The sequence below is a fragment of the Durio zibethinus genome, chromosome 12, assembly GCF_047325235.1.
Source record: "Durio zibethinus cultivar Kanyao isolate XHJ-2024 chromosome 12, ASM4732523v1, whole genome shotgun sequence".
NCBI classification, from domain to species: Eukaryota; Viridiplantae; Streptophyta; class Magnoliopsida; order Malvales; family Malvaceae; genus Durio; species Durio zibethinus.
The window spans coordinates 4,084,485-4,106,963 of NC_143173.1; the positions used below are offsets into that span (position 1 = coordinate 4,084,485).

Below are 22,479 nucleotides of genomic sequence, written 5' to 3' on the forward strand. Positions count from 1 at the left end.
GTGTATGAACCGAAATTTGAATGGATTGTCAACAACAGTGATAAATTAGTATAATGTTTGATTTTAATATCAGAATTCAATATTTGATAATCTCAAATATAAAAAATTAAAATTAAAATTAAATATCATGTCTATGCTAAGCTTCATCAGAAATTACGATCTTTGGTACCCCCGCCAACAAACCTCTTTCAATATTTACAAATAATCTTAAAATAATATGTACATAACTAGAATTGATAATTTATCCCATCTCTAACGAATTTTGATCCAATCTGACACTACAAAATCGATTTTTTTTTTGAAATTTAAGTTTCGAATCAAATCAAATCGAATAAAATTATGAAACAATCGAAATCAAATTTAAATTTTAAACAAATTCGATCCGATTCAATATTATATAAAAAATTATTTTTTAATTAATTATTTAATTTTTTATTTATATATATTTATATAATGATATTTTTAAATATTTATATTTTAAAAATAATATTTTATTAATTTTAATTCGGATTAGATCGAATGCGGTTTATATAATATAAGGTCGGAATTGAGTTCGAGTATGGAAAAACAAAAAAAATTCAAGTAAAATCGAATTCGAGTTTGATAACACATAAAATCGGATCGAATTCGGGACAAGCAAAACCCGTCTTGAACCCGACCCGATGTCAATTTTATACATAACTTTTCCTGCCATAAATAAAATAATATACATTATCTGTCAATAAAAAATATACATTATCTGTCAATAAAAAATGCTAGATTTCAAACGGAAAACTTGACTGATTCATATAATCATTTTTACGAGATGACATTCAATCAATCTAAAGTTTAAATCTCAATACCTATAACTTTTTTCTTTATTTCAGATTACGGCTTCTTTTGTTAAAAAATAAAATGCTAGGTCTCCAAGTCTTGGGATAACAGCATATCCCTCGACATTTAACACAACCATCAATGAACAAAGGCCTTGATTAACTTATCATGCAATGAAAAAACAAACAATTCTATTGTCATATAAACAAGACAAATCCTGACTTTCAGATGAATGTTCTCAAACCTAATACATGAGAGCGTCAGAAGCTGGTCCAACATTCTTGAACCACCCCGCCACCTGGTTCTGCATTTAATTGTTTGCTCTTGCTCAAAAGACAGCAAGAATTTTCTCCTACAGAATGAGCTCTTGATATTTTCTCATTCGTTATATTAGAATAATCTGCCTCACAACATTCTCCAATGGCAAGCCAGGGTAAGGGTACAGAACAAATCTATTTAATCAAACATACCCCAAAAGGAAAAAAAGCATATTCACAACTCGTAGTCGTATATGGTTTATATGACAACATTTTCGTCATCTCCAGCTTCATCCCTTGAAGCTCAATCAGACTTCCATCTTACCATTTTAATAACCTTCAAAAGGCGACCACTGTGACACATATGCATACAATAAGTAAAGTCCATAGCCATACTTACACGGGCATTTAGGTTAGCATGGTCTTTCTCTTCTGTTTCTTCTCTACTTTGACATGACTATTGGTGTTACTTTCCTTACAAAAGGTGAAGCACCAATAAATAACAACTTCCAATCACAAAGGCAGAAATGCAGAGCATAAATGTATGTGCAGAAAATTAATAAAGTGAAGCTCATCCCTCAAGGTCTGTGAGACATAAAAGGAAGATGCAAATAGCTGGTATACATTTGCTTATAATATTTTTTTTCCTAATTATGATCAACTTTTAGCATATATTTCAAGAAATGTAGGGTGGTATTGGCCTATTGGGAACTGTTCCTTAACAATTACACATATAGCATTCATTTGAGAGGAAACTACTATTGACAGTAATCCAATAGCATAATTTTACTGAAGAAGACTGAGAGGTTTGTTCAAGATGATATTGTCATCAGACTCATCACTTAAGAGTTAGGTGGGATCTTTTGCATAGACAAAAAGAAATTCATCTCCAACACTGTCAGAAAAGTCCAATTTCGAATGATATTGAGAACTCAATCTAAATACTTTTCCTCGGTGGACCACACTTTCCATACAAAATAAAAAATTTAATGAACTCTCATCTTCAAAATCCAAACCTAAAAATATAAGTAGACAAGCAAAAAATTCCTAGGACCATCTACCTATGGTGATTAGATAATCATAAAAACAGAGAATGAGTCCTCATATAAGTAAATGTATAAATTGGTATGAAAAACACATTGTTAAATTCATTTAATGAAATATGTGATGACTATAACATTTTATGTACACTGTACCTTAAATCATTGGAACTCAAAAAACATTAGCAGTCATGAATCGATGATTGACAACAGCTTCTGCAATTGGCCGTTTTTGAAAGTCTGGATTGAGCATTGCCTGCAAGGAGATGAAAATCTATTAGAGCCAAATTGCAATAAAGATAATAGATAACAAGGCTATGAACCTACTCAAGGTAAAAAAGATCCATATCATATTTACTAAAGTTCAATAAAATTAAACAAAATTAATACTTTACTCCAGGTATTTTCTGGTTATTAACCTCCTCTACGGGCTAGCACCTTCTTTGACCATGCTTTAGGATAAATTTTTTAACACACCTACTAGTCACAAAAAATGACAAATTATGCTACTTGATAGAGAAGAGGAAAGTATGTAATATAAATTTCAGATTGCAACTAACCTGAAGTAGTTCCCAACCAGCACCATCACCAAGATCTAGAAATTTGACAGCTTCTAACAACCGGTCATCTGCCAAACAATACCTGCACACATAAACACAGAAGAATAAAAAATAAGGGTAAAATGGAGGTAGTTAGTCAAACTTAAAGCAGCTGAAAAAGAGGAATAAATGGTTTGGCAGAACAAATAATGTGTTATGGCTGAAACAAGGATACGACTTGGACATTGATTCCACTAGCTAAAATGAAAATTTGAAACCCTGAAATGAAGTTTTTCATTTTCTCACAAGTCATGTCTAGAAAGAGAGAGATAATCATTTTATATTTCTCCATGGCTGTCCAAAATAACCTACATGTAGGGAAAACTTCTGAACTTTTGCCTCATAAATTAGAAAAAAAAAAGTGCATCCAAATTTGTGGTGTACATGAAAATCAAGTCCTTTCAGCCTTTTTATGTGACTGCTTCCTCCTTTAAGTCATTAAGGGGGTGATATTTTTTACAAGTTATAGAACTTCTGAAGGCAGTCAATAGTATACTACCAAATAATCAAAAGATGCTGTCCTAACAAATAGGCACTAAACACTTCATTGTTCGATAAACTGACTAGTATTATGATCATGTGATAATAAAATGGAACAGTATGCCTCTCAGTACAAGCAGTACTTGTTTTGAGGATTTGAAAGGCTTACTCTCTTGTAGCCATGAGATCGAGTTTGAAAGTGCTTTCCAAAAGCCGCTGACAATACATGAAATGACAATTAATACATGAAATGACAATTAGTTCGGTCAGAGAATTGCTCATTTTTTATTAATTAATTTATTTTTCTGAAGCATGCTTATATACAATGGGCAGAACCAAAACATTTTAAAAGGAAGTAATGATATAACTATTGGTTACTTGCACTGAAAGGCTATCCATGATCCCTGCTTCACAAAATGGAACAAAAGCCAAGTATGCAAAAAGAAGACCTGCTTCATATCTGTCTAGAGACAACAAAACAAATTAATATTTGGTATAAATAGCCGATAGAGTGCCACCAAAATCAAAATATTACATGTCATCTGCAATTCCAAAGGCTCTTCTCTCCATAGGTGTCAATGCACCAGCAGAAGATGCCCTTCTCCAAAGATCCTCTAAGAATGTGCTAGGACCTTCTTCCAAATATGAAAACCTAGAAAGCAAAATGCCATATTATTGAATATAAATAGCTCTATGTTGAAAAATTAAAGCAATGCCATGCAATATTTAATGATGTATTTCCCTTCTTTTCAAAAGAAAACTCTAATTCGCAAAGAGGGAACTAAGATGTACTTTTTATTTTAAATAGATGATACATACATGCTTATATAAAGGGAATATTAACCTTATTCTCAACAAGATTGGTGATTTTTTTTGCAGCCTTCAGAAGTATCATATTATAGCTTTAAAAGCTAGGGGTCCAATCCGCCTTTAGGTCAAACAACCATCCATTGTAATGTCATGCAAAAGGAGATTAATCTAAAATATTCAAAATTTCTCTAAAAACTGAGTCCCTTCTGTCAATATCTCACTCTTTCTACCATGATTTAGTACACATGTAATGATTATGCAATGGCCATCTATAGGACAAAGATATATCTTGGCTTAGGGGATTGTTAGATCAGTTGGCTGTTAACTATTTAGCCAACAATGAATAAACCAATCTATCCTAGGGAATAAAGTAAAACCTTTGCCCTGGGTTGCGGAACTGCCTCATAATGAAAATCAGATTACATCTTTCTAGGAGATAGGGGGAGGGAGAGTGGTGGAAGTAGAAAAGACAAAGAACAACATAGCATTACCTGATGTCAACCGAAAAGGCTAGATCTCGAAGCCTTGGAACTAGATAAGCAGCATCTCTTTCTACTATTGTACTGACATCATTCAATAAAAAGGAAGATTAAACTTTAAAGTGAGCAGAATAAACCAATCTTCTTTTAAGGAGGATAAATCCAGACATCAAATGAATATTGTCAAACACAATACTTGAGTACAACAGAAGCAGGTCCAAGACTCTGGTGCAGTCTTTCATTATTATGCATATAGGCTAAACCACTCATAGCACCTTGGAATAGCCTAATGACAAAGTATGTTCTGCGTTTAAATGCTTGCTCTTGCTCAAAAGGATTCCAAGACTTCTCTTTTAGAGAACGGGCTCTCAATATTTTCTCACTAGTTAATTTGGCAAAGTCCGCTGCACTATATTTACCATCATCGCGGAAGGCAAGCCACTGTACAGAACAAAGTACTTTATTTCTAAAGTTACTAAAAGGAAAAAGCAACTTGACAACTCATATATAGTTTATATGAAATGACAGACCTGCTCCCCTGTTTTTGTCTCAAATCCACCAAGAAGTAACAGAAGATTCTTACATATACCTTCAGAACTGCTCTGTTAAACAGGTGCTTAATCAAGATAAATCAGTATCATTCCTTTAACCTTCAGACTAATAAATTGCAATTATCAAGATACACTTATTGTTCCACTTCATTTTACCTGGAGGAAAGCATGAGCATTGAGTTCATTGGCCGCCATCATATCAGCCTCAATACCAGCAGCTCGTTGTCCAGGGTAAACCTTCATAGCCAAAAGTTTTAGTAAATTGAATATAATAATCAAATGGTTAACAATACCATATGGTCTATGAGCCTAATTTGTGATCCAATTTAGATTAGAGATTTTTGTTGGTTCTTTGTGTGGCAGATGAGCTAACACTAAATGCAGGCAAAGAGGCTATTTTCTGCCATTTTCAGACAGCTATCTTCCACTTATATGGTGAGATTGGGTCTAGATATATAAACAATATCAGCAAGCAATTAAGTCTCCACTCTCAAGAGTTAATTTGAAATATGAATAATGAAAAGGATATCAACAAAACTTCTCACATTGCTTTAGAGAAAATTTGGTGGACAAAATTAACTTCCAATCATTTAAACTCCACATAATGATGCTATGGTACATTAATTCAAAGGCTATGCCCCACAACGACAAGTTATTCAGATACTTTCTTTCTATTTGTATGGAATGATCAACCCAGTGCTTACAATTGACACAAAAAGAATCCTAATAACTTGTCCCAGCAAAGTGTCACCTATAAAGAACTCTAAAGCATAGATCAGGATAGAATTTTAAAATAAATATTAAACACAAAGTTAATTTCATGTTAAATGTGTGATATACTCACTTTTTGTTCTACCATGTGAAACTATGGATGATAAAATGGGTGATTATTGAGGAAAATATATAAATAATATCACCTTAAAGATCACTGGTGTGCCTTTAAATGGACCCTGAGCTATTCTTCCTTCATAAAGCCTGCAGATGGACTGCCATGAATGGCATCAGTAGGAAGAAGGAAAAGATTCTGCAAGTTTCATTAACAGTAGCTAACATTTTCTGCTTATTTGTGTCCATGTGCATGCTTGTATTGGTAGAAATGCACCTGATTTTTACACTCCCTTCTCCAACATCTTGAACTCTTAATTGCCCCAAGTCTCCAGATGAATATTCAAGATCTGCCCCTGATTGGAACCCTGAATAGCTGGAAAATTTCAAACCTTTTTCCATGTCATCTTTCAATAAAATTTGTATCAAAACCAAAATTTAACAAGAAATTAAGAATAATGCTTTCCAATCGCAGATTCAAAACCTCATTTAGAAACCATAAAACAGAAAAAGGAAAGAAAGAAAGAAAATTGCATCTTACATTTTCCTTTGCTGCTTCCTAAACCAAGGGAAAGAACACACTGAGTACTGGCTTCAGTATTTGAGGATCCTAACTTTAGGAGCAAACTATTCAAGAATGAAAACCTAAGTTTGATTTCTATCACCATCGATTCACCAAAAATAAAAAAGGAAAAGCTTAAAGTTCCTTTGCTAGGAACCTGACATATACATGCATGTGCATAAACAAAATTATCTACCGCAGTGAGGTTCAGATAACTAATTGATTTGTTCCATCAAAGAACAGCAAGCAGTAACAATCATAGTAATCAGACTCGCCCTTCTTTTTACCTTATTGTTTTGCAATATTTCCTTGGCAAGCAACTGGAAGGTTAAGTACCAAATGGAACATCCGTGAAACATAAACCCAATTTCTTCCACTCTTCTAAATGTTGTCACTTTCTATGCAACAAAAGTAAAGAGCACTTGGCAACCAAAATTACATAGAAGAGAAAGCACATTGATCCAAAATTCTTTACCTTTCTTTTCTCAGCAACCAAACAGAAACTAGAGGTCACCTTAAAACAATACCTAGTAACATTCATGTGCTCCTGAACCTCATCGAAATTAACATCTATCTTTGATGATTTTTAAAATGTTCGACGTGTTCACTAAGAATTATACAATGACATTTCTCATTTTTCCCACACTTTCTTGGCAATTAAATGAAACACAAAATCCAAAATTTTCTATTCTTTTGTTATCTTTCAGTTTCACAGAACCAAACAGAAACTACTCGCCTTTTGACTAATGCTTGAACGTTTAACTACCCAATAAAGTTAAATAAAAGAAACGAAAAACATTAAATATCAACACCCAAATGCCTGAAAATTACAAAGAAAACAAGAAGCAATGACTCAAATTCCTTTTCTTTTTCTCATTTATTTTTCCAGGAACCAAACAGAGGATAGAAGTAGAAAAAATTTTCACGAAGAAAACCGAATTACCTAGTAACATTCATGAAACCATAGCTACCAATTAGTCGGCCCACTTCGAATGAGTCGGGGCTGGTAATAAGACTCGCTGTACAGAGCCTACTCGACCGAGTTCGACGATTCACCCAGCTGCTCACTCGCGGTTTTTCCGAAAGGAAAACGGTGGGTTTTCGAAAAAGCGAAAAAAGCATAGAAGTAGAAGAACAGAAGAAATCGGGTGTGGTAAAGAGCATGGCTGTTTCCCTTGTTAAGCTCAGAGGAGCGGAGCTGCTTTTTTTTTTTTTTAATCTGAAGATGAAAATGCTATGAACAAGAAAATGGCGGTCCAAAGGATAAGATTTGTTTTTATGGTTGGTATGCATTATTTTTTCAAATTTTTAAGAATTTTTTTTTATATCGAGTGATCAAATTTTAAATTTTGATTATTAAAATTAAAATTTTAATATTTTATCAATAAATCATGTAATTATTAATAAATTTTTATAGTTTATGTATCTTAATTTATAAATTTTATTACTATAAATAAATTATAAATTATATGATATTATCTTATTAATTTATCGAAAACAAAAATTACAAAGATAATATAAATTTTATATGTAATTAAGAATTACTATACAAGTAAAAAATTTTGAACTTAATAAATCATTTTGTATGATTGCAACATGTTTTATTTTTAATAATTACTCATAATTGCTTGCAATATTTAAGAGATAAAAAAAATATATCATAATTGATGTTATTCCTTGTCATGCATATCTTTTTGAAATGGATAAGTGCTCCATTTGAAATTAAATTTTTGAATAGTTATTTAAAATTAAATGTTTTATTTCTCTTTTTCATAAATGGTTCAAGTTAGCATTTTAAAGGGTTTTTTTGGTGGCTTTGGTCATGTCATTCTTAAGCTTTATAGGTTTTTTTTTTTTTTTTAATTTAATTTTCTGTTATTAGATCATTGAAATGAAGTTGATTCTTTGAATATAATAATTCATGAAAATCAACCAAAACCTAAAAAAAAAAAAAAAATCTAACAAAAAAAAATGCAAAACTAAAAAAATCAACCATTAAACATGGAGCTCCATAGAAAAAAATTTCACCATCATAGCTTATCACTCCTTGTCCACTACTAAAGCTCTCATCTTTGTCTTATTTAAAATTGCCTTCACATTGCATAGCAATTTCATCCCAATTTTAGTATTAGAATCTTCTTTTTTGAGATTGCTAGAAGTTCTCCTCCATAAGGGTTTGACTCCGGTTGGATGATGACGTGCATGAAATTAGCTTGGTTAGCGACGGATGAATTGGGATTTAGAGAGAAAAAGGATTTCATTAGGTGAAAGAAAAATGATTAATCTTTAAAGATATGTTTGGATTTAAAGAGATTACTGTTCGATTGTGATTTGTTTGGGTTGTAACGATAGTGGATATGGAAAATTTGAAAAATTAAAGAAAAGGGTTGTGAGGAAGATTTAATAGAGAGAAGAATGATAGAAAAAAAAAAAAAGAAAAAAAAAAAGTTAAAAGTTAAAAATTTCTTTATGAGTTCAACAACTAAATTTGATTTTTTTCCAACTCAATAATAAATTTGATTTTCTTTTTTTTTTTTTTTAGTTGTGCAATTTAAAGGGATGTGTGTTTCATAATCTTATTTTTGTTTAAAAAGATCATAAATTATTATAAGTCAATAACATTTAATTTGTGGTATAAAATTAAGTAATCACTTAAACATTTAATTTAAACAAATATATTCGTATATTTAATATTATAATTATTATATTTTATATCAATTTAATATTCATAATATAATAATATTTTAAAACAATGCTCAATGTTAGAATAGTCATTTTTACAGTCTTCTCAAATTATAATATATCTTTTCATGATTTGATAATATTAAATACCTTAAAAGTTTAAGTACAGATTGTAGGAACTAAATATGTTAATTTTTGAACAAATGTTCAATTTTAAGAAAAAGCATATATCAAACATATAGTTACTCAGACTTTCTCAATAGTTTTCAAAGTATTCATTCATCATAATACGTATAAAAAGAAATGATAATGTCTTCCCAAATATATTATCCAGACCTCCTTTAAATTTTTTGAAGATTATTCATGTGATATCAATGATGATTCTCCAAAGAAATAAAAAAGAAAGTCTTCGCAATAGAAATTGAAAGAAATATATGAAAAAAAAATCACGAAGTTAATATTCTTGATAAACCCTCGTAAAAGTTTGATTATTATGTCATACACAAAAAAATCAAACTTCCCTAAGAAAACTTGTAAACTTCCTTGAGAAAGATATAGCTTAACTTCCCCAGAGAGTTGTTTGAAAAAAAAACCTCTTCTAATATAAATATATTTTTCTAAAAATTTTTATTCTTTTTTGGTAATTTTTTCCTCGTTCATCAACTATTAGGGTTAGAATCAAAAAGAGTTTTCTATTGTTAGGGTTAGAATCATAAGAGTTTTTTATATCATGATTTATAATGATACAAATTAAATATGCTTTGTTATTGTCATGTGGATCCTCTAAATAAAAAAAACCTTTATAGAATTGTCAAATAAAAGCATTGATTCACTTAAGCAAAGAAATGTTATTGTATTAAAAAATATTGAAGTAGACGACCATAATGAAAGTTATATTTCCATAAAAGTTAGGTCACTAGTTCGATAATACGACAAGAAAGCGTGAAATCTTGAATATCGACTAAAATATTTTAGTTATATATTTGAATTATAGACTTCTTATATTTAGTATTGCTTTGATGCAAACAACAAATTTTCTTACTCACATTATAATTTAAGATAAAAATTAATTATTTTAAAAAATTAAATTTTAATTTTTTAAAGATAACTTTAATTTATTGCATAGATGTTAAATTATTAATTTTTTAATTATAACATAAATATTTGATAATTTCAAAATCTGATTATGGAATTCAAAGTTTTCAATGTAAATAGGTAGTCATTTTAAATTATTCAATATATCATGTGATTTAAAATTTTATAAGCAAATTTATAAATTTATTACCTATTAATTTAATTTAAGTATAAATAACAAATAGCAATTAATCTAAAATAAATAAGTGATAATTTTTTTATATATAGTAATGGTTTTCATATTGCTACGTGTCAGTCAGTCTTCTCTTTCTCTTCTGTTCTTTTCCTTTCTTTTCTTTTCTTTTCTTTCGAAACAATCACATCAACCCTTCTCATTTACTCAAAAAGTTACTCTTTTCCCTCTCCCCAGACTCCGTTCGCTACCTCCCATCTCCTTACGTACTTGACCGTACAATTACTCTACTTTTTTTCAAAATCTAACTCTTCCTTTGCTCCCATGGCAAATTCACTCATTATCTGATCTTATAACCAATATTTCAGAATACCCTTTTTCTACTTATTCTTAGAATTTTTTTTTATTAAAAGTCAAATGGATTCTCCTCATGAATCAATATCAGCAGCAAACGCGGCGGCCGCACGGAACGGCAACACGGTGCCACCGTTTCTGAGCAAAACCTACGATATGGTGGATGACCCATCGACCAACTCGGTTGTGTCGTGGAGTAACAGCAACAATAGCTTCGTTGTGTGGAAAGTGCCGGAGTTTGCAAGGGACCTTTTGCCTAAGTATTTCAAGCACAATAATTTCTCCAGCTTTGTCAGACAGCTCAATACTTATGTGGGTATTTCTTTGCTTTTATGTTTATTCGTTTTTTTTTCTCTTATTAGTTTCTAAAGATCGCCATTTTTTATACATATGAAGGCTAATTGGCCCTTAGCTTGAGGTTATAGAAAGTGAGGTAGACCTCATGCTTAGAAGATGAACCTTAGACCACTCAGATGTGAATCCTTCAGGAGGATTGACATTTTGTTGTTTGAGTGATTATGGATTTATTTGGATTTTAAGGGTTTAGTTTTTTGCCTTTTTTTTTTTTTGGGAATGTTTGGATTGTATGGAAATTTGGGTGTTTCTATATGCGTTTTTGTTTCTGTGAATAGTTTTAAGTTGGTGATGGAGTTGTCATGGAAGGAGAGTTTGCAGAACCCATATGGGTGTTGGATCATGAATTTATAATATAGTTAGTAAGATGAATTGAATGGGATACGCGTTTTATTGAATGGGGATATTGATTTGTTGAAATATAGGAACTGGAAATTGCGACCGTAATATGCTGGTTATGTTTATGATTAACAACAAACTTGAATTTTTTTAGTGTTTTTTGAAATTGGATAATTGATTAGGCTCTTTTCTGTCGGAGTTCCTCTTATAGCCTAGGATTGTCCGTGGCATGTGGATGATTGGTTGAAAAGCATTTTTCCTGGAATACAAATATGGAAGAATTGAGATGAGATATAAAATTTAAAAACTGCATGTTTGGATATATGATATGGGATTCTAGTTGAATGTTTCTAAAGATCGGCCCAAAGGATTCAAAGAGCTGATAAACTCTCATATCTGGCTCCCTGTTAGGTTAAATTTGGAAATTTTGGAATGAGGGTAGCTGAAAGAATTGACTCCTAATGCACTGTAGAGGTTTTGGTGTTTGGTTCAATGGATAGATATCCCAAAAGCATGCTTTGATTTGGTGCAGGACATTTCATTAATAGATTTGGTATGTATAGGTACTTACTTTTCTGTAAAATTTTCGGAGATGGAATCTTCTATAATTTTCATTACCTAGAAACATTATTTTGAATTTTGCACTTAAATTTTTACTGTCATCCTTGGTTTCCCCCTCCTTTTTTGTTGTTGTTGTTGAGCCCCAAGAGAAAATACACTCATGCAACTTATTCAATACTTATAACTTCAGAAAAATCTTAGTCAGTTAAACCAACAACAATTTTTTTTTAATAAAATATTATGATATTACTGGAGATTGACGGACTTTGTTTATCTCAAACTTCTTGTCATTAGCCTCACTCATTTAAGTTCATATTTACTTTAAACAAATTCATTAATCATGTTATAGACCTTAACTTACACCTTAAACCTGCTTTTACCCTGCAGTCACAACTGTTAGCTAACTTTTCTTTGTGCTATGATTGTAGTTTCTTCATAGAAAAATCGTTGTTTTAAGTATAACAGCTATCAATATCAAATCTTTTGCATCCTAAGTTGAAATACTAGCATAATTTCTCCATTCTACATGCTTAAAACTCAAAAATAATATTTTAAAGCATAAGTGACATGTATCACATGGAAGGCGGCATTGATGAATCTTACAAAGCATTACCATATTACTTAGAGAATACTTTTTCATACAAAGTTAAATTAATATAAATGGTTCTTGTGGCTGAATCTGTGCTAAAGCCTTTGTTTTGTATTATGGTTGGTTAAGAATAATGAATGGTTTTAATAATCTAGTTTAGATGATACTTATAAACTATGTTTGAGAAAAAAGTGCTGATTTTTTAATAGGGCTGGTCCAAAGTCTGGGCAAAAGCAAATCAAAGATCTGGCATAGTTGGCTGGTTTGCTTTATTGAGTAACTCTTGGTTCATTTTGTGAAATGCGATCATATATCATGTAATCTTGTTTAAGCCCCTCCCTTTTGGTACTCTTCAAGGAGATAATTAGATTCTTTCTTTCTTCTTTTATTCCTCTTCCTCCCTCTAGTTCATTATATTCTTAAATTATTTCAAGTATGGTTACATTTAACAATACCATTGTCTGAGTTTGCTGTGATTGATGCAATAGCATTACTAAATTGAATGCACTGAACTTATTCCTATCTACCTTACCGCCCAGGTGTGATGCTGATGAAGTGTAGTTTCTATGCTATTCTAACTTGTTAGATGCAGCAATCTGTGTACTAGCTTGATCTGGTGTACAGCTACATTTGCAATAAATGCCCTACCGAACGTACACCCCTACATGTAGCCCTTTGTATATTTTGACCAATTTTGCTATCCTATAAAATGATAATACTTATTGCCTTTCTTTCTAATAGTCTTCTATGTTGAATTTGAATTAGTTAAAGTATTTTACACATTCATCTATGATGTTTTGGCTTTCATATCAGTAGCTGAAATGTCTAGTACTATTGTTCCATGTGTGTTATTTATATTGATTTCATGTTTCTAAAACAAATTCTAAATGCCTTTACTGTTGTTTATCATCTAAATACTATAAAGTCTGGAGATTTATTTATATTCCGTTATTTGCCTGTAGTTGATCCTTTTTGCTTTGTTCTTGCCTGGTTTAATCTAACTAGATGTGTTTACTTAAAAAATAAGTCAAGAGGAGGCAGAGGCAGATTTACCTATGGATCTAGGGTGTCCATGCACAACCCGACAATAGGAAAATAAGAAAATTTGAAGGAAATTTTTTTCCTGGACACTCCAAAAGTTTCCCATGGACTCCCCAAAGATTGAAAAATAAGAAAATTTGAAGAAGAATTTTCCTTGGAAACCCCGAAATTTTTTCCATGAACATCCTTTCCCTCAATAATTGGTAAATCTATTGGCAATTTTCTTTTATATATATATATATATATATATATATATATATTAAGTAGACACCCAAAAAAAAAAAAAAATCTTGGATCCGCCAGTCAGAGGAAGGGCATCATAAGCTACCATTTTGTTTTAAGGATTTTCCTTGTCAGATACAAAATTTACAGGATTTGCTAAATTGACAATTCATTTCATAATTTTCACATATTAGCTTTCCTTCTTTTGACTTGTTTTTTTAAAGTTATTTTGACTTATTAAAATGTATTTTTAGCCAACAAGTGAACAAAAGCATGATGGAGAGATTATTATTTGTAAGCTGCTGCCATGGGTCATAATTTTTATTTGTTGGAGATGGTGTATGTTATAGATTGAAGTTTTCTTTCTTTTTTTCTTGAGCTGAAGAACTCATCAAATTGTAATTGTGTTTTGTTATCTGCAGGTTTAAGTATATTCTTGTAATTACTAATTGATTGTGGTCAGGCGTTGGGGTTCAACCAACACAGATGATATGTGATTCAATTAGATATTAAACTTCAATCCTGCTTAACACATATGTGGGCTTGCTACATTCTGTTTGGAAAATATATATGATGACTTGTGTCGTTGATTATCATAACTTTTTTCCTTTAGGGTTTTAGGAAAATTGACCCTGACCGTTGGGAATTTGCTAATGAGGGGTTCCTAAGAGGTCAGAAACATCTCTTAAAAACTATCAGCAGGCGGAAACCTGCTAATGTCCACAATAATGAGCAACCTCAAGCTCAGAGGTCATCTCAAGGAGCTTGTGTTGAGGTAGGGAAGTTTGGGCTCGAAGAGGAGGTTGAAAGGCTTAAAAGGGACAAGAATGTTCTCATGCAGGAACTTGTTAGGTTGAGGCAGCTGCAGCAAGCCACAGATAACCAGTTGCAAACTGTTGGCCAGCGTGTACAGGTGATGGAGCAGAGACAGCAGCAAATGATGTCTTTTCTTGCTAAGGCCATGCAAAATCCAGGTATCTTAAGCCAGCTTGTACAGCAGCAGAATGAAAGCAACACTCGCCTTACTGGTGGAAACAAGAAGAGGAGACTCTCCAGGCAGGATGAAGAAAATTTAACTGGTGAACGTGGTGCCATATCTCGTAATGGGCAGATTGTAAAGTTCCAGCCTTCACTGAATGAGGCAGCAAAGGCAATGCTGCACCAGATATTGAAGATGAACATGTCACCTAGGCTTGAACCTTCGATAAATAACCCTGATGCTTTCATGATTGATGGTGCTACTCCTTCCAATGCATTAGACAGCTGGAGCTCCTCCAATTGGGTTTCTGGAGTGACACTTTCAGAAGTCCCACCTGCTTCTGGGCAGTCTTATCTGGAAGCAGAATCATGTTTTCCTGACACTTGTTCATCTACTGCCAATCATTTAACAACTGAGCATACTAAAGTGGATCAAATTTCTGAGATAACTATGCAGAAATCACAGAAAGATGCAGTTTTTCCAAACGTTACTCAAATGCAAGGAATTGTGCCTGATGATACTGTCAGATTTACTGATGCAAGTTTGGCAGAGTCTGAGAGAGGGAAGGCAGAGTATCTTGATCCAATGGCAGCCGTTTTGGGTGGTGCAATTCCTCTAGAAACTGATCAGTTTTCAACTGATCATGATATGGACAACTTGCTGGATGGAACCCCTAAGCTTCCAGCAATTAATGACGTATTCTGGGAACACTTTCTTACAACAAGCCCACTCACTGGAGACACAGATGAAATTAACTCGAGTTCACCAGAAAATGGTGCGAACCAGGAACATGGATCACTGTTAGGGCAGGAGAATGTATGGGATGGGATTCAGCATATGAATCATCTTACTGAGCAAATGGGCCTTCTTACATCAGATAGCAGGAGGGCATGATGCACTAAATATTGTATATACGTGTTTCTTGCTGTTATGAGGTAAATCTTTTAACCAACCATTTAGTATACGAAGCTTGATGAGCAGGAGTGCTATTCTCAGAAGATACCAAAGTTAGCTGATAATTATGTTGTACTTAGTGTCATAATATTAATTATAGAATCACTCTGCCTTTCTTTCTGCTCATCATCATGATAATTTTATTTATTCTTGTTAAGAAGGCTTAATGTTATGAATGGCTTTTGAATTATAGTGAAATGTTCAATGTGATATATGAACTTTAAAAATCTCTAATGTGGTATGAAGTATGAATCTATTTAATAATGTGGTATTCATCTCTTATGTGGTTAGCTTCAAATGGTGATACATGATGGACAAATAACTCTTCAAGTACCACATTAGTTAATAGATTCATAGTTGAGGTATCACGTTAGAGATTTTTAAAGTTTAAATATCACAATGAAAACTTCACTAAGTTAATAGCCATTTGTAACAGTAACCCTTATTAAGAATGCTCTACATCTTATTCAGCTTCTGTTCCAATTCATGTAAAGCCATTTTTCAAAATTGCTCTTTCATGACATAAAAAGAATTTAACTGTGCATTTATTTTACTAATTCCAAATCAGTAGATGACAAGGAAATGCTATTTGTTTAACGTTTGATAGTTCCTAGGCATCATTTACCGCACAGTACACAGACAAGTGGCTTGTTCAGAATCTTTTTCTTATCTTCGGGCTGTCAATCTTTGTTGCTATCTTGAATTTGCTATAATTAGAATGTAAGTGAAGCTATATAATTTTTGAGTTTTCAATTTTATATGGTTTTTGCAGAAGTTGATGATCTTTGATGCTGGCAAGAAAAAAAGCTCTTGTTCAAAGAGAGAAACTTTTGTTGTTAAAGGAGTTGTTTATGTGTTATATGTACTAATAAACATAAAATGCTTTCAAAATAATTATCTCGAGAAACATTAATAATGAATTTCGAGTTTAACTTAATTGATTCATGTAACTATTTTTAAGATGCAGCGTTTAGTAGTACTAGTTGCGACTCAACTATATTATCATCTTAGAAGTATGTTATGTTCTATCCCTCTTTTAGCCATGGGTGAATCTTGAGAGCAAGATGCACACTTGAAATGCGGTGCAGAAAAAATCTTTGGCTAGTTTGTTCTCTTTCGCCTGTTATAGTTACAAATGTTTGATATTAAGGCTGTAAGCTCTAAATTCAGATGAGATTATTTTCACTATGGCCATCTCCTATTCGATCTTGAAGCATGTGATAACCTATAAGCCACTCTGTATCTCGAGATCTTATGATGTTGACACACCACCCAACCTTTCTTCATCGTAAAATTAGGGTTAAATATTCAATTAAAAATCTAATATTTGTATATTTCTTCAATTAAAGATATTATTTTTAATTTCACTCAATTTAGGAATGAAAAGTTTTCAAATCTGTTCAGCAAAGACTTAGTTACGGTTATAACTTAAACACACCATTTAGTTCACTTTCCACTTATATTTACTGTTAAATTCAATCCAATTAATATTTTATTTTAATAAACAAGACATAAATTGCAACCAAAGTGATTGAAAAAATTAAAAGCATGAAATACCCAAACCAAATCAAAACATAAAAAAATTGATGAGCAAATCCGTTGACAACAAAATATTCAAAACCAAATCATTTTGAAAATGAGTTCTTCAAGCATTCTATATTCAAGGTTAGTATGCTTTTGTATAGTTTCTTTCAATTATTTGGTTTTAGGGTTAAAGATTTCTCTCTTTTCTTGTGACTCTAATTTTAGAGTTGTTTTTGAGTTTTTGTTTTTTACATTATCACTTCATCAATAGATGAGTCGAGCCACAAGTATTCAGATTTAAAATTTTATAAGTTCATTATAACTAATTATTCTATTGAATTTGATTATAAAAAAGAAAACATCTTTTGTCATTGCAATTTGAAAGTACCTAGATAGACTTCATAGACAATCTTAAACCCTAATAGAAGATTTTGTAGATTGCGATAATATCCAAGAATAATCTTTTATATTTTTGTGAATGACGATAATACCCAAGAATAATCTTTTATATTTTTGTGAAAAAACAATATATTATTGAATGGGCTCAATATGTTAATGAAAAATTTTCATGTTGATTATAGGAAACTATATGTGGTTTTCATTCATGACATGATCCAAGATTTTGTTATAGAACAAGAGAAATCATTAATGAGTTGAGAAGGAGATAAAGGTTGTTATATGATCACATCAAAAAATTGAAGATTGAAGTGTTAAATTTGAAGAAAAATGTTGTGGATTGTGTCGAAGTTGAAATTATTAAAGAAAATTTCATTTGAAGATAAAAGTTAGGATCCATTTGAATAGGCATGAGATTAGTTCCAGTGAGAATGAAAATAATGGTGGAGATGAGATTAGTTATTGTAACGGTGATATTGAAAAATTAAATGGTATAATTAAAAATAATAGTGAAATATGTGTTTAGATAAAATATAATGGCGACTGTGACATGAAATGTAGTGAAAAGAAAAATGATTATTATGGGTATTACATTAAAATTGATATATAATAAATTTTATAATATATTTGGTATTTATAAAGTTAACAAATAATTGAAATTTAATAAAATTATTTTTATAGACTTATGTATCTATTTTTGTTTATTATGTAATTATTTTATTTAATAAATATTATACATTTTATTATTTATATTTTCTTTATATTTCAAAATAATATTTTTTTTAAAAAATAATAATGCATTTACATATCTTAAAATAATTAATATTTATTTACTTTGTTATTTATGTAGTTATTTATTTTATTTTTTTATTCACTAATAATTTATTATTATGAAATTGATTATTGATTTATTTTAGTATTTAAAATTTTATCTCTTTATTAATTAATTTATTAAATAATAATATAAATGTTTTTAAAATAATTATAATAAATTAATTTTAAAAACTTTAAATTAAAAAAATAAATAAGCAAAACTAAATAAATAAAAAAATATCAAATCAAAATCCATAAATATAGAAAACATATTTGTCCATACATTGTATTTCAAGGGCATAAAAAAAAAGAAAAAAAATTGAGGTAAAATAAGAAAAGAGATGTGTGGTGGAATGTTGAACTTGCACTGCTAGGAGCATTGGCCAATCAAAATTTAAAGAGTCAGTCCAATTGAAAATCACAAAATCAAACTAGAATGGTGTGCTAAACAAATCACTAGTAGAGTTAAGAACCCCAACCTAACCTCACGGGAGGTAATCGAGCATCCAAATGGGGCCTTAGTATGAAAAAGTTGAAATTGAAAGATAAAGATGGTGGGAAGAGATGAAAATTGGTTTTGTTAATATTTTTCATTTTTATCTTTTGTTTATTTATTTTCAAAGGTAAAAAAAAAAGAAGGGAAGATTTGTATGTTTGGTTTAGATATGTAAATTATGATTATAGCTGTGAATTATGATTTAAGTTGTTTGGTTTAAATTGTATAATGAAAGTTTTTATGAATGAAAAATGTGCTTTTTCCTACAACTCCTCATTATATAGGTTGTTTTATATAAACTAAGATGATGAGAACATTAATTTCATTCAATAGAAGGTAGAATATAAAAACGCAAATTCCAACAACATAGATAAAGCATTTTTACAGTAATAAAAGTTACTTCATTTAAATCAATAATAAATTTTGTTCAAATACAATTCTGCAACCAAAATGCTCTGTTCAAATCTTTTGTTTTCACTTTTTTTTTTTTCATTTGAAACTTTAAGTTGACTCTCTTGAGTAGAAGCCATATCATCAATAGCCCGTTTCTTAGTCTCACATAAGTTTTTGATTTGGCAACTTATGTTCTAACATCGAAAAATAATTATGAAACTTTTACAAACCTAATCCTTAATACCTAAAACAACTAAAAATGTATAAAATACTATAATAACACTTTCATTTAAGATCTGTCTCTCTATCTGCAAGTTTGTATAGAGTCTATTCTCTTTTTTGTTGATTTTGGAAAATGCTTCTGAAGATCTGTTGTTCTTCTTTATCTTTATACAGTTTGCTGAAATAATTCTTTTTCCTATGGTGGTTAAACTAGATTTGGCTTTTAATAATATACTTTCACTTTCTCCACAAGTCATACCATGTAATCTTCCTTCAAAATCTACAAAACAACTCCCAAGAACTTTTCTAGATTTTGAATAATTTCTACTACCAGCAACACTAACATTACTTATTTAGACTAATTTGCTTGATAGTTCATAACCATGTGCAAACACAAATGCAAACACATGCCTAAAGCCAAAAATAGATGAAGATATAGAAACTAACCCATATTAAGATGTAGAAGTTAACCTAAATAAAAATACAGAAGTAAATGCAAATACTAACCCAGATGCAAAAACAAAAATAAAAATAGTATAAGCTAAGACAAAAACAGAAGTAGAGGCAAAAGTAGAAGTAAAGGCAGATGCATTACACTGTCTTTATTTTTTTTGTTTTTGCAACCTCAGTTGACGCCACATTTGCATTTCTTGCACTAGATCCACCAATATTAATGTTGTTTTTAGTAATTTGTTCTTGAAATGATTGTTGGCATCAATGGTTAGATTAGGATTAGTGTATCTAATAGTGAAATAAATTATAAATGAAAATATTATTACAAAATAAGATAATAATATGAAATTACATCATTACCCTTTATTGGACAACCTCTTTTGTTGTTATTTTCTTGTGACAGAAATAGAGTGTCATCATTATCAAGCCCTTTCTTGACAGACTACAAGTTTTACTATTGTATTTTTTTTGGGTTCATTAGGGACTTTTTTTTTTGCTGGTTTTGGACCTTCTTGGTATCTTTCTATATTTTGGTGGGTTAAGTGACCGTTTTGTCATTGATTTAGATCAATTTTTTATTCTAGGCATGAGCTATAAGGCATTATTGTAAGCCAACATGTACAACTCCTTATAGTATCAACTAAAGACATAATCTTTCACATTTTCCCTCAAGTTTCCAATTGCACATATGACATGTGCACAAGGAATACTAAAAAGTATAAATCTTCTAAATAAACATGTATTTTGGTTTAAATTAACCATAAACATTTCTTTGCCCAAATTTATTTCATATCCAGCATCTCTATTAAATTTATCTATACATTTAGAAGTAATTTTTGAATTTTTTCTATGACTTTCCAAATATCGAGACTAATGTTGCCTCTTCAGTTATTGCTTTCTTTTATTTTCCTTACAATTTTTAACATCATGTCTCTCCTTACCTATTACATAACTAGCTTTCTTATGTTATCCAATAATGTTTCATTGAAAGCTTCACATAAGTTGTTATCCATTAAATCAATTATGGAGTCAATGTTGAATAATGCTCTACACCATTATTGAAGTGGGACTTTGAGTATGTCTTCAACTACTTTGGCTTTCTTAGTTGCTAATTCATTCAAAAAGTTTTCAGATCTTATAATTGTGCTCACCTTAACAATTTTTCAAAAGCATTGTTTCATTTCTTCATCTCTATAATGATTATTAGCCTAATTGACATATACATGTCTAGCATAATATTTGTGCTTAATATCTGAAAGCAACTCATTAATAACATTGTTAGGGCCATGCATTGTTATAGAGGATTAGATTCATTTATGTTAAGAAATAAATAATTGAATACAATTTATATAAGTTACCTTTTGTTGGTCTATCATTATAGTCCAGCCTATTCCATTTCCAAGGATCATGATATCTAACTTTAAAAAGTCAATAAACCACTTCCAAGAAACTGTGCAGTCCATTTTCACTAATGCCCAAACCACTGGAAACATTTGAACGTTTCGATCTTTACCAATAGGACAAAGCAAAGCTTTTTAGAAAACAACCTTCTAGCCTTAAAAATTGTTTAAAACCATTTTCAAAACCATTTTAAAGGTAGCCAAACATATGTAATATCTTTCAAAGACAGGTGAAGAGTTTGACATCTGTTTATACACTTCCATCTTCACAGTGCTACCAAGATTAGTCTCTGATTGCACTTGTATAATCTCACAAGTTTGCAAACTCTATCTTATAATTACTTACTACCTTATCAACCACATCATTTTTTGCCTTCTTTACCATACTCATTTTCACATCTATTTCATATTCATTTTTAACTACTTTCTATATTTCTAAATTCTTTATAAAAGGGTTTTTCATAAACTTTTTAGTACACAATTCAACCAAAATAGATTAAATCATCCTTGGATTGCTAAACACCTTGTTGCAATCATGATTGTTGTTGTAAGTCTTCACTTGAAAATGACTACAACTTCTTATCAAAAGGTGCATTTATCAACTAAAGACAATTAAGTGCAGCACATTTACCTCTTACAAAATTTTAATGAATATTTGCTCAAATTATACCCCTGTTTGTATGAATAGCTAGTAATGACATAACATGCTTAAATTGTTTTAAATTCTCAAATAACATACCTAATTCTATATAAAGGGTACTTGTAGTTAGAGCATAAACTGAAAACTTGCTTTTTCTCCTAATAGCATCATCCACCATGTCTTTTTTATTACTAGCAGGGCTTTCATATTTATCAAAGTCATAATACTCATTATGGTACCCTTTATCATTTTTAGTGCCAAAGACTTTTTTTGAACTTGAAATCTAATCCCAACCTCATTATTAGTAATATTCGCTCTCTCGCCCACTCCCTGTTTATTGCTTTTTCCCTTCTTATTTTTTATTTTCTTAAACTTGGACCTAGC

General features: G+C 30.7%; 2 protein-coding genes across 17 annotated transcripts; one reads left to right on the forward strand and one right to left on the reverse strand.

Annotated features, from left to right (window-relative positions):
* Positions 1-982: 982 nt before the first annotated feature.
* On the reverse strand, positions 983-7,674 carry LOC111296291 (Protein kinase superfamily protein). 16 transcript variants are annotated; one of them, XR_016346855.1, is made up of 14 exons: positions 7,360-7,674; positions 6,081-6,230; positions 5,947-6,004; positions 5,186-5,266; positions 5,009-5,080; positions 4,675-4,919; positions 4,491-4,562; positions 3,725-3,841; positions 3,568-3,649; positions 3,359-3,405; positions 2,671-2,752; positions 2,506-2,590; positions 2,267-2,366; positions 983-1,544 (listed from the first exon to the last, which is right to left on the reverse strand). XR_016346855.1 is itself a non-coding variant. In XM_089769145.1 (14 exons), the coding sequence occupies exons 3-13, from the start codon at positions 6,107-6,109 to the stop codon at positions 2,283-2,285; spliced, it is 969 nt and encodes a 322-aa protein (XP_089625271.1). In that variant the 5' UTR covers positions 6,110-6,230; positions 6,396-6,481; positions 7,360-7,486; the 3' UTR covers positions 983-1,544; positions 2,267-2,282. The 16 variants fall into 16 exon arrangements, 7 of the variants coding, with proteins under 7 accessions (XP_089625271.1, XP_022746239.1, XP_022746238.1 ...); XR_016346854.1 differs by having other exon boundaries at positions 2,501-2,590; XR_016346853.1 differs by having other exon boundaries at positions 983-1,423; positions 2,506-2,587; positions 7,360-7,673.
* Positions 7,675-10,486: 2,812 nt separating this feature from the next.
* On the forward strand, positions 10,487-16,723 carry LOC111296263 (heat stress transcription factor A-1e-like). The gene is made up of 3 exons (XM_022890465.2): positions 10,487-11,031; positions 14,439-15,739; positions 16,531-16,723. Exons 1-2 carry the CDS (start codon positions 10,783-10,785, stop codon positions 15,696-15,698), a joined length of 1,509 nt encoding a protein of 502 aa, XP_022746200.2. The 5' UTR covers positions 10,487-10,782; the 3' UTR covers positions 15,699-15,739; positions 16,531-16,723.
* Positions 16,724-22,479: the final 5,756 nt, after the last annotated feature.